General features: G+C 38.2%; 1 protein-coding gene across 1 annotated transcript; it reads left to right on the top strand.

The window, feature by feature from the left end:
• The first annotated feature begins 1,709 nt into the window (after window positions 1–1,709).
• On the top strand, window positions 1,710–11,085 carry LOC130909722 (proline-rich protein 15-like protein A). Its single transcript, XM_057826492.1, has 2 exons — window positions 1,710–2,159; window positions 10,347–11,085. The coding sequence occupies exon 2, from the start codon at window positions 10,374–10,376 to the stop codon at window positions 10,698–10,700; it is 327 nt and encodes a 108-aa protein (XP_057682475.1). The 5' UTR covers window positions 1,710–2,159; window positions 10,347–10,373; the 3' UTR covers window positions 10,701–11,085.
• The last annotated feature ends 916 nt before the right edge of the window (window positions 11,086–12,001 follow it).

Here is a 12,001-nt window from a genome sequence, read left to right as displayed (position 1 = left end):
AGACACGGCTACATCACACAGCTCACACTTCCATGGGGTGTCGGTCCTCTTTCCACCCTTCCATTTTCATTTCACTTTACTTTCATTGTCACTATAAATGTACATGAAAATAAGTCAGTATTTATGAAAATAATAAAGTATAAACTAAAAATATATACAGCAATAAATAATAATGGAAATCTATATGTATGACAATAGAAAGAATACCATAGCTGAATATGTGCTACATCCCTAATCTTCATATAGAAAGAAGAACATCACAAATGATAAATTCCTGCCTGGGATACCCACAGTGCACGTACAACTTTGATCTGATATGCACATTTTATTATTATATACACAAACACACACTTATATTGCATCAAAATTAACTTTGTCTTGCAATATCAAAAGAAACTTTCAAAAGAAACGTTTTCAGCATGAAAAAAAAAGAGTGAGTTGGCTTACCTCTGCTAGTCGATGGCGTCACCCACGTGTTCAAATCCGTCACTATCTTCACTCGAGGACTCTTCCGAAGAAGACGATGATGACGAATTTGGACCATCCTCTTCCTCAAGTTGATCAAAAAACACAATTGCTTGCGCTAAATTTAGTTTTCCGTTCATTGTCAAAGTCACACAAAGTCGCTACTCGATCCAAACGGCCGTTGCTCGCCACCTCGCTGCTTCAGAACACTCCTCCCTCTCGTTCGGTAGAACCTCGCACGGCAGTTATATTTATAAAAAAAAAAAAAAAAAACGCATTTTGTGCTTCCACTGTGACTTCGAAAGGGTTCGTTTGATTTGTGTTTTTTTCATGGAGCTTCCGTTTTGAAAAAGGACTAGAAATGATGGAAATATAGACATAAACAAATGATCCATGCAGCGTTTTAATGTTTTTTTGAGAGGACAATAAAACTATAAAACTTAAATGACAATATCTCACGTTCTAGTTGGTCGATTGACTTCAAATAATAACGAGAGTAAACCGCAACTTCCGCACTTTAAAACGAGACCAACCAACGGCATGTGGGTGACGTAATTAAAACGTAAGGGCGCTTCAAAGACGACGTGCGCTGAGGACGCGCTGGCGCGTCCTTCGACTCTCAAGGGTTAATATCTTTTGGTGTAAATAACTCATAATACAGTGAGGACAGCTGCGGCAGTGTGGCTTATCTAAGAACAAATGCCATTTTCGTGTCAAATTTTGTGGGTGGCGGCTTATAGTCAGGTGCGCGTCACAATCCAAAAATTACGGTAATTTTTACGGTAATATCTTGATGATTGTCATCTACATTGTCTGAAAGTGGAAGAGTAATGAAACGTTAAACATCCGTCAAATCGATCAAAATTTCAGGAAAGTTGATCAACAACATACATTTTTATTGATTTACAGATGCAATGCCACCTAACATAAAGTACTCCTTTTTTAGTCTTTTATTAATCCCTTAAATTTATATTTTTGGATGTTTTGAAAGTGAAATCAAAATTTAGGGAAAGAAAAAAAATCTTGTGTCGAACCTGTATTCAATTTATAGATATGCCTTTTCTTTGTCTATTTCTGAAAGTTAAAAAAAAAAAAAAAAAAAAAAAAGGGAGTTAGCCCACTACAGTTGTTACTGGGTCAGGTCGTACAGTAGATCCAGTCATTTGAATGTTGGTCAAATTTGCAAATCAAGTGTGCGACGACCTATCACAGTTTATGCAAAACACATCTAATATACTCTCTATTCACATTCAATCTTGTATGTGTGCGTGTATCCAAATCCCAGTGGTGAAACAAACCTAGGACAAGTCAAACACAAAGATGACTTTATTCAGAGTCCAAATTCCACATTTGACCCCGAGTGGCGTTCAGGGCTGATAAAGGGAAATTTATGTGCAGTTTTGGAAAGCTGCTTGCCTCTCAGGAATCTACGTCGTAGACTGAAGGAAGGTCCCATTGAGTCATTGAGTCACCGTCACACACGCCTGCACCCAGCTGGGCGGGATCAAGGTGTGTGTGTGTGTATATGTGTGTGTCAGGTGGCTGCAAGGTGACAAGGTGAGACTAGTAGAAGACAGACGGACCAGAGAGATGCTGCTCACCTGACCAGAAGACCACAAAAAAGGGGGAAAGACACTTGAAGCATGGCGGCGCTTGCTTACTTCTGACCACCTTCTTCTTTTTCAGTCATCAGGGTAAGACATCTATCTGTTTGTCTATTTTTATCCATGGTATGACTGTTATTGTTGTAACCCCAGTAACCAACTCAAATAACCATAACATGAAATGAAAGCTCCAATAAAAAAAACACAAGAGTGTGACAGAGCGTTAGATGAAAGAGGTGAGCTCAGGTGTCACTGAAAGCTGGTTAGTTATTTGCAAAAAAAAATGGTGCATGGTGTTCTTTTTTTTTTTAGGGTCCTGCTGCTGTGATGAGTTGAGGCATGACGGCACACACATAGTAACTTATTAAAAGTCAACTGTGGGTGGGCCTCCCGTGAGTCAACAGGGGCTCTGGTCTCAAAGGTCCACCACACCAGAAGGAAATATTCACATTGTTTAAGTTATTCTTTGAAAGTTACTCCAATCGCTGCCATTGACAGCGATAGACGCCCCAAGCATTTGGACCGTGAGAGATGGTTGCAATGCATTGAACGTCTATCGCCGTCACTAGCAACAAAATAAGAGCTAAAATATTGATACCAGTCCCACCTGATACTAGTAGAATCAAGGACTGCTCAGTTGTATTTGACTTTTAAATTGAATGCAGTCACCTCCGCTCATCTAACGGAAACATCCTTGCACTGCCTCAACAAAAACAGTCTGAACTTGGGGGGACAGAGCCTCCTCCGTTCATGAACTCATTCCCTAAACCCATCCATACCTGTTCACACCTACCCACATAAAAAAAAACTGCTAAAAACTCACGTTCTTAAACTGGCTTTTAAATAATAATTCTGTTTTTGTCAGATGTTTTGTTCTCGTTATGTTGTTTGCTCCTTTTCTTTGTTTTAACTGTAAAGCGTAGAGCATCTGTAAAAGCGCTCTATAAATAAAATTTACTATTATCTTATTAACATTATTATTATTAATAAACACTGTAGAACACAATTTTTGTTGAGTTAGCTCTGACGGCTGTTTTTAACAAATCTATGGGTGCAAATATAATGTCAAGTTTTTCCAACTAGAGGAACCTGTTGTCTTATAAAGTACGAAAAATACTGTACCTAGCATGTTTTTTCCCCCCAAAAATGCAAATATTGACTTACAATGAAATATTAAAGAAACATGCATGACTGCAATTATTTTTTCAGTAGTTATGTTTTTGCAAAGAATATGGCTACTTTAATTTTAATTGTGTGCAAGTAGTAAGAACATGAAAATTTGATGTGCCGGACAAAAATTAAATGCAATTTTACAATTCGCATGCCAATTTTAGTTTTAAACAGCATGAAAATCTAATGCAGAAGTATACTAAACAAGACAATTTTTTTTTTCTAAAAATATGTCGTAAAAGAATGTTAAAATGAGTAAAACCTTTAGTATAAACAAACTAGAACTGCAGCTATCGACTACGTTAGTAGTAGATTAATTGATGAACTAGTTAGTTCGAATAATCGACTAATCGGATAAGGAACAACAACAACAACAAAAAATCAAAATACCTCAGCTGAGCCTTAAACGGTATAAAATAAATAATAAAATAAATGAGGATCTAAGTACAACAAAATAACAATTGGGTAACTTACATAGCAAACATCTACTAGCTTAAAAGCTATAAAATGCAGAGTTTTTTTTTTTTTTCATAATGTTCATAACAAATTGTTCAAACACACACAAAAAAATGGCTTAATATACCTATAAACTAAATTACGAATGCATTAAAAAAAAACAGCTCAAACAAAAACTTAGCTTATGTTTGTCTTGACAGGGAGCAGGTGGATTCAGCCACGGGAAAGGAGTTATGTTATATTCACTGTTGCCACTGGAGGGCAGTGTATCCACACAAATACATAAAACTAAATGCAAACACTTTCAAAACAAACCATTGCAACACCACTTTAATTAAACGAATACTCCTAGCAGCAAAAGTTAATTCGAATCTTTTTTCTAATTGAATTACTAGAGTTAATCGATTAATCATTGCAGCACTAAAACAAACAAAAATCAAACTATTAATTCTCAAAGTAACTTATTTTCATTCCTCTTTTCTCCTCCCGTTTGACGATTACTCAAATGTTTATGCCTCTGAGCGGTGAAACACTCATGACCTATCGCACATGTTGCACAGCCCTCCTAACTGCATAAAAAGAAATGAAACATTTACGACTTAGGAGTCAACACAGCAGATCAAACACGACGTGGATCCTTTGTGCAGACAGGTGTGCGCGGCGCCGATAAGACTGCCGTGCATGATCTCTGTTTGCCTAGCTGCTCATATGAGACAGCCGACAACTCACACAACACAACACAACACAATCATATGATAGCAATCCACTAATCCATCTACAACAAAAAGTACAGGTGAATAGAGTGGAGTAATGCAGAACAGGGTTAACTCATTGGCTGCATTGCATTACTTTATAATGCAGATCAGCACAGTTTTTGAGATGAAGATTGACATTAGGTGGTGAAGCCTTAACCATTTTTAAATGTGTGGGCTTGGGGAAGTGAATAATTAACTCAAGATTCATATTTTTGTCCTTCGGTGGACGAATTGATCAACCTAAAACTAGTTATTGGTACCGAAACAAGTATCTGTACCTATACAGCAATCAAATTATCGGTATCGGGGCGTACTAAGAAATAACATGCTGATGGTGTGCCCGACCCAAGATCGTAAAAACCCAAGATGGCGATAGATGTCAAATTGTGTGACGTCCAACATCCTTCTGCTGAGAATTTAAATGAGTATACCACTATTACACGTCCACGTCCACTTTAAATAGATTTGACGTCTGTCGCTGTTAATGGTACTGAAACATGATCATGATCATTGAGTAGAGTGGTGTGTGGTACCAAAAGTAACAGCAAAGAATCAAGTATAGTCGTTAGAGGTGAGGTCAACCAAATAGTGGAGTAGAATGTAATTGTTAGATAACAAGTGTGGAGTGTTGCAGTTACTTCCTCCAGAAGGTGTTTGTGACATCATATCAGCTCGCAGGACACAAGATACTCATTGGATTAATTATTGAATCATCCATCAGATGAGAACCAAGTGTCAGGTGGCCTTATAAGCAAGCTCACATACTGTACACACAACAGGCAAAGTAAATTAGTATTTTCGACTTTCTTAAATTAAGTTAAAAATTAGAAATAAATGAGGAAAATATCACTGGTGATCAAATTTTTTAGTTAGGTTTTACATCTGTTTTTAAAGAAAAAGACACCTAGTATAAATTAACTTCATGTGACGGTTGGTCAAAGTATTAAAGTATGCAATTTAAAAAATGAATTTCTTCTGCAAATGGAGAAAATTATGTTTAAACACAAAAAAATGACAACGCTCACAAGCAGAGCCATTTTGTGATTGGCTAAAATAGTCAGAGGTGGGTAGACTATCCAAAATTTTTACTCAAGTATGTGTAGCGTTACTTCAAAATATTGTTGCTCAGTTGAGAGTAAAAGTAATCATCCCAAAAATGTACTCAAGTACAGGTATTAAAGTATTTGGTGAAAAGAATTCTCAAGGAATGAGTAACATTGTGACTAACTGATCACAATGTTTGATTTTTTTTTAACAATGTTTTTTTTTTCCCAGCACAAAGTTATCTATATGAAATATTATTATTATACTGTACTATAACCTATTACAGAACCGCATTAAGTCAAACAAATTAAAAAAAAAAAAAAATCAATGAATTCCGGCGAGAGAAAAGAAATGTGCAGAACTGAAGCATCATTCGTCCAAAGAGTATGAGTGCCCTCTAGTGAAGAAAATAGTTCATGTTTAAATAGGTGAATAGTCCGTAATGGTTTGGATTGGGATATTAAAAGGATCATATCTCCGGTTTTCCATGGTCATTCGGTGCCAAATAACAACTGGGAGAGAGGTTAAAATCTGCACTTTTGAGTCATGTTGAAGGCAGTGGTTTATGTGAAATCCTTATTTTTTACGATGCTTTAAAAACGCCACATGATTGAACAGGCCGGCGTGATCATGGAACGGCAAGTTTGAGTCTGATTGGTAGAACGGCCTCATTTGATTATTGTTGCAACATCTCATTGGTGAAACTGGCAGACTGTTGCCATCGCTGGAAAAAAAAGTAAAATCTTTTGTTTTTTGTATACATCTTTTTATTTGAGCTTTTTAAGTAACAATTCGATTAATCTTTTTCATGGCCCATTTGGTGTAAAAAAAAAACAAAAACAAAAGGGTAAACGCTTAGTCTTTGCCATAATTCCAATTTCCATGGGAAAACAAAGTTAGGATTGGCTGTATCGTGAGCAAGTCCTCCATCTTTTTTAAACGGACCACACATACATCACTAACTATACAAAAGAGCAAGACACACCTAAAAAATAGATAAATATATAAAAGAAAAACAACCAAGAAACACAGAAAGCACCAAGTTCAATAGTACAATAGCGTTGCATTGATATAATCATGAACAAAAAGTGAAATTGAATATTAACTAAACTGATTCTTGGTTAAAAGCAACAACAACAAAAAAACAGGCAGTAAGCATTTATTTTTCGTAAATATGTCGAAGTACAATGCTAGTCTTTTAGCGAATGTAGCCAGCGGGCGCCTGATGTAAACAGAGCTTTTCCGGTGAAAATTATTGTAAATAAATGCATAAATCCCCAAATTCTTTAGAAATATGGACAGTGTCGATTCTTGGTTAAAAGCAAAAAAACCGAGCAGTAATCATTTATTTTACGTAAATATGTCGAAGTACAAAGCTAGTCTATTAGTGAATGTAGCTAGTGGCCGCCTCATGTAAACAGAGCTTTTCCGGGGAAAATCCTTGTGGATAAATGCTTAAATCCCCGAATTCTTTATAGAGATGGACATAAAACAGTCTCAATTCTTGGTTAAAAGCAAAAAAACCAAGCAGTAAGCATTTATTTTACGTAAATATGTCGGAGTACAATGCTAGTCTATTAGTGAATGTAGCTAGTGGCCGCCTCATGTAAACAGAGCTTTTCCGGGGAAAATTCTTGTGGATAAATGCTTAAATACCCGAATTATTTATAGAGATGGACGTAAAACAGTCTCGATTCCTGGTTAAAAGCATAAAAAAAAAAAAAAAAAAAAAAAAAAAAAACGAGCAGTAATCATTTATTTTACGTAAATATGTCGAAGTACAATGCTAGTCTATCAGTGAATGTAGCTAGCGGCCGCCTCATGTAAACAGAGATTTTCCAATGAAAATTCTTGTGAATAAATGCTTAAAATCTCGAATTCTTCATAGATATAGACGTAAAACAGTCCCGATTCTTGGTTGAAAGCAAAAAAGAAAACCATGCAGTAAGCATTTATTTTACGTAAATAATGCGAACTATTTGGTATGCGGAACAGCTTTCTTACTTTTTCAACTAAATCCAGCATTACATATGCTGCGTGCGCGTTTGTGAGTAGCTCTTCTTGATGTGGGCGGCCCCCTGCTTGTTTGGGAGGCTCACTATGTGCCCGATGTGACCTGTCAATACCATTATGAAGCCTATCGACTAGTGTCGCCCAAAGTAGTGTTTGTCCTTCACCAATTTACACAAGTAAAAAGTATGGCTTAGTAAAACTACTCATAGAAGTACATTTTTCTAAAAAAGTTACTCAAGTAAATGTAACAGAGTAAATGTAATGCGTTACTGCCCACCTCTGAAAATAGTTGATAAAGTGCCTGCACGCACGTACCAAGTTTGACCCCTTCCTGGAAATAATGGCTTTTATTGACATTTTTCTCCATTGTTCACACATCATAAAAATGATTCATAAAAAAAATTCTCTGTTCTTTCAATTCATTAAACAAGACTCTTTCCACCGGGATGCGCATGACAATAGTGTGGTCTTTCCCTTTAATCCATTTTGGGTGCGGAATCCAAAACTGATTTCAGTTTCTCTCTGTCATGTCAAGTTTGTGAACTATAGGTTCCACGTTTTCTTAGAAAAATATGAAGAACTGCGTTTACAGGGGCGGAACTTAGGTGGGTGCGACTGCACCCGGGCCTCAAAGGGGCCCAGTTTGCGGGTGTAAAGTGGGCATGGTTGGGCGAGTTGATGGGGGTGTGGGGGGGCGTGGGTGGTCAAACAAAGGTAAGATAATGGAAGCAGCTGTAATTCAGTGTTTAAGTGTTAAACTACAGTGCCTTGCAAAAGTATTCGGCCCCCTTGAACCTTGCAACCTTTCGCCACATTTCAGGCTTCAAACATAAAGATATAAAATTTTAATTTTTTGTCAAGAATCAACAACAAGTGGGACACAATCGTGAAGTGGAACAAAATTTATTGGATAATTTAAACTTTTTTAACAAATAAAAAACTGAAAAGTGGGGCGTGCAATATTATTCGGCCCCCTTGCGTTAATACTTTGTAGCGCCACCTTTTGCTCAAATTACAGCTGCAAGTCGCTTGGGGTATGTTTCTATCAGTTTTGCACATCGAGAGACTGACATTCTTGCCCATTCTTCCTTGCAAAACAGCTGGAGCTCAGTGAGGGTGGATGGAGAGTGTTTGTGAACAGCAGTCTTCAGCTCTTTCCACAGATTCTCGATTGGATTCAGGTCTGGACTTTGACTTGGCCATTCTAACACCTGGATACGTTTATTTTTGAACCATTCCATTGTAGATTTGGCTTTATGTTTTGGATCATTGTCCTGTTGGAAGATAAATCTCCGTCCCAGTCTCAGGTCTTGTGCAGATACCAACAGGTTTTCTTCCAGAATGTTCCTGTATTTGGCTGCATCCATCTTCCCGTCAATTTTAACCATCTTCCCTGTCCCTGCTGAAGAAAAGCAGGCCCAAACCATGATGCTGCCACCACCATGTTTGACAGTGGGGATGGTGTGTTCAGGGTGATGAGCTGTGTTGCTTTTACGCCAAACATATCGTTTTGCATTGTGGCCAACAAGTTCAATTTTGGTTTCATCTGACCAGAGCACCTTCTTCCACATGTTTGGTGTGTCTCCCAGGTGGCTTGTGGCAAACTTTAAATGAGACTTTTTATGGATATCTTTGAGAAATGTCTTTCTTCTTGCCACTCTTCCATAAAGGCCAGATTTGTGCAGTGTACGACTGATTGTTGTCCTATGGACAGACTCTCCCACCTCAGCTGTAGATCTCTGCAGTTCATCCAGAGTGATCATGGGCCTCTTGGCTGCATCTCTGATCAGTTTTCTCCTTGTTTGAGAAGAAAGTTTGGAAGGACGGCCGGGTCTTGGTAGATTTGCAGTGGTCTGATGCTCCTTCCATTTCAATATGATGGCTTGCACAGTGCTCCTTGAGATGTTTAAAGCTTGGGAAATCTTTTTGTATCCAAATCCGGCTTTAAACTTCTCCACAACAGTATCTCGGACCTGCCTGGTGTGTTCCTTGGTTTTCATAATGCTCTCTGCACTTTAAACAGAACCCTAAGACTATCACAGAGCAGGTGCATTTATACGGAGACTTGATTACACACAGGTGGATTCTATTTATCATCATTGGTTATTTAGGACAACATTGGATCATTCAGAGATCCTCACTGAACTTCTGGAGTGAGTTTGCTGCACTGAAAGTAAAGGGGCCGAATAATATTGCACGCCCCACTTCACGATTGTGTCCCACTTGTTGTTGATTCTTGACAAAAAAATTAAATTTCATATCTTTATGTTTGAAGCCTGAAATGTGGCGAAAGGTTGCAAGATTCAAGGGGGCCGAATACTTTTGCAAGGCACTGTATCTGTGCCAGATGCTTGGTCAGTTGTTTGGAGGGGCCTGCAAAAAAAAAATCCACTTGCAATACCCCCCCACACACAGGCACACCAGACGATCGTCTTGAGGGGTGAAGGGGTCTGTGAATAATTGTCCGCTAGAAACGCTCCCCACCTACACCCCCTCCTCCCATTGTACGGGCCACTCGGGGGTCCCGTTTATGCTCATGGTACCCGGGCCTTGTTCACATTTGTTCCGCCACTATGCACTTGTGTCGTTGTTTTACAAAAAAATAAATTGTTGGCCTCCATTGACATATGAATAAACTAGGAAACAGGCATTCCTGCAATGTTTATTTAGTACTATGTTTTTCTAAAGGATATGGCTAGTTGTGCTACAACATATTAAGCTGTGCCAAAAAAACCTGACGTGCTAGGGAAAAAAAATGACTGAATGCCAATTTTGATTTCAATTAGCATAAAAATCTTTTTTTTTTTTTGTCTTAAATTGGCCTATTTTCATTGTTCAGGTCCTTCCCAGCTTTCCCGCCGCCATCATGTCTGACCCAAACTGGTGGAAGCTGACGTTCTCCCGCAAGAAGAAGTCCGAATCAAAGGTCCTGTATGAGATCCCGGCGGAGTACGGCAGCAACACCAAAGAACCCGCTGGGGTCGGCGGGGCCACTCCGGATGCTTCAGAGTTTAGTGCCAGGCTGGAGAAGATCGTGGACAAGTCAGCCACTAAGGGGCGCCACGTGAAAGTCTCCCACTCTGGACGCTTTAAGGAAAAGAAGAAGGTTCGAGCCACGTTGGCTGAGAACCCTGACCTGTTTGGTGAGCAGAACCTGGCCGAGCAGAACCACAAGAAGAAGAGTGACAAGTAGCGGAAAGGGTTGAAATTTTGGACCAGCGCATGCCACGCCAACCATCTTTCAGGCAAACTGACTGGCAGTTGGTTTACTTCTTAGAATCCTATAGAACCTTCATGTACTCCGATCAACTCGGATATTTTAATCTAAAAGGGATGTTCTATCATAATGGCCTTTTTTCACTTGTGCTACACAATCAGTACACAAGTGGAGTAACCAAAGTTGGGAAACATCGACAATTGTTGTATATATTAAACATGAATGTGTGTTTATGGAGGCTCTTTTGTTACATTCAAAAAAAGGATATGTTAAATAATGCATATTTGTCTCCTTTTTGAGCTTATTTACACAGTAACAAACACAAGTCCAGCCACCAAACATTTGGTTCAATGAAGATTTTCTATAGATGCAGTGGTGAAGTATTCACTTTTTTTTTTTTTTTTTTACTCAAGTAAAAGAGATTCGGGTAAAAGAAAAAAAAATACTCAAGTAAAAGTACAAGTATCTAAGAAGGAAATTACTCAAGTACAAAAGTACTTGCTTTAAAATTTACAGGCAAAAAGTAAAAGTATTTTCTCCCGATGCAATAATGTAATAGACGTATATATTTTTTTAATATACATACAAACATATATACAGAGATCTGAGTCAGTATTCAAAGAAAGACCCAGAAAATTGACTGCTCAGTTTTATTTAAAATTGTGCAGAATGGAAAACAAGCAATAAAATTGACTGCACTGTAATCTAGGCATGTGCCGGTATGATATTTTGACGGTATGATAATATTATTACCATCAGAACAAAAATAATTGAGTTATTTTTCATAAAAAGCATGTGTGTATGACTCGTATCATGTTTATATTATACACACTCTCTTTCTCAACGTAGACAGTTGCCAGAGAGAAAAAAACATTTTACCACCGCTAGACACACTAAACATGCCGGAGTTATCTCTCGTAGCTGGTGGGAAACGTTCATGACAGGGTTAACTAACCTTTGATTTTGTATAGAAGAGAAATCATATTGGAGGTAATGCCTCCCATGTTTTACATGCTGGTTGGCCCTCCTCCTCTAAGCCGTGGCCGTCCGTAAATTCCGAAGTATTCCCATACCAGCGATTTTGTTTTCTTCGATGGGGGAACAATTTCAAAAGTTTAAAAACTCCTAAACTTTACTTAATGGCGGATTGCAAGCAACTATCAGGTGCATACCGCCACCTAGTGTACAAGAGTGTGCAGCACCCATCTAAAGGCGTGCTGCTCTCACAGTTTTTTTATTGGTCAATATCTTGTTCACCTGCCTAATCTTGTTTTTAC

Source organism: Corythoichthys intestinalis, chromosome 21, assembly GCF_030265065.1.
Source record: "Corythoichthys intestinalis isolate RoL2023-P3 chromosome 21, ASM3026506v1, whole genome shotgun sequence".
In the NCBI taxonomy this organism is placed as follows: Eukaryota; Metazoa; Chordata; class Actinopteri; order Syngnathiformes; family Syngnathidae; genus Corythoichthys; species Corythoichthys intestinalis.
Note: the sequence above shows the minus strand (reverse complement) of the source record. Positions and strands in the feature narration are given on the sequence as shown.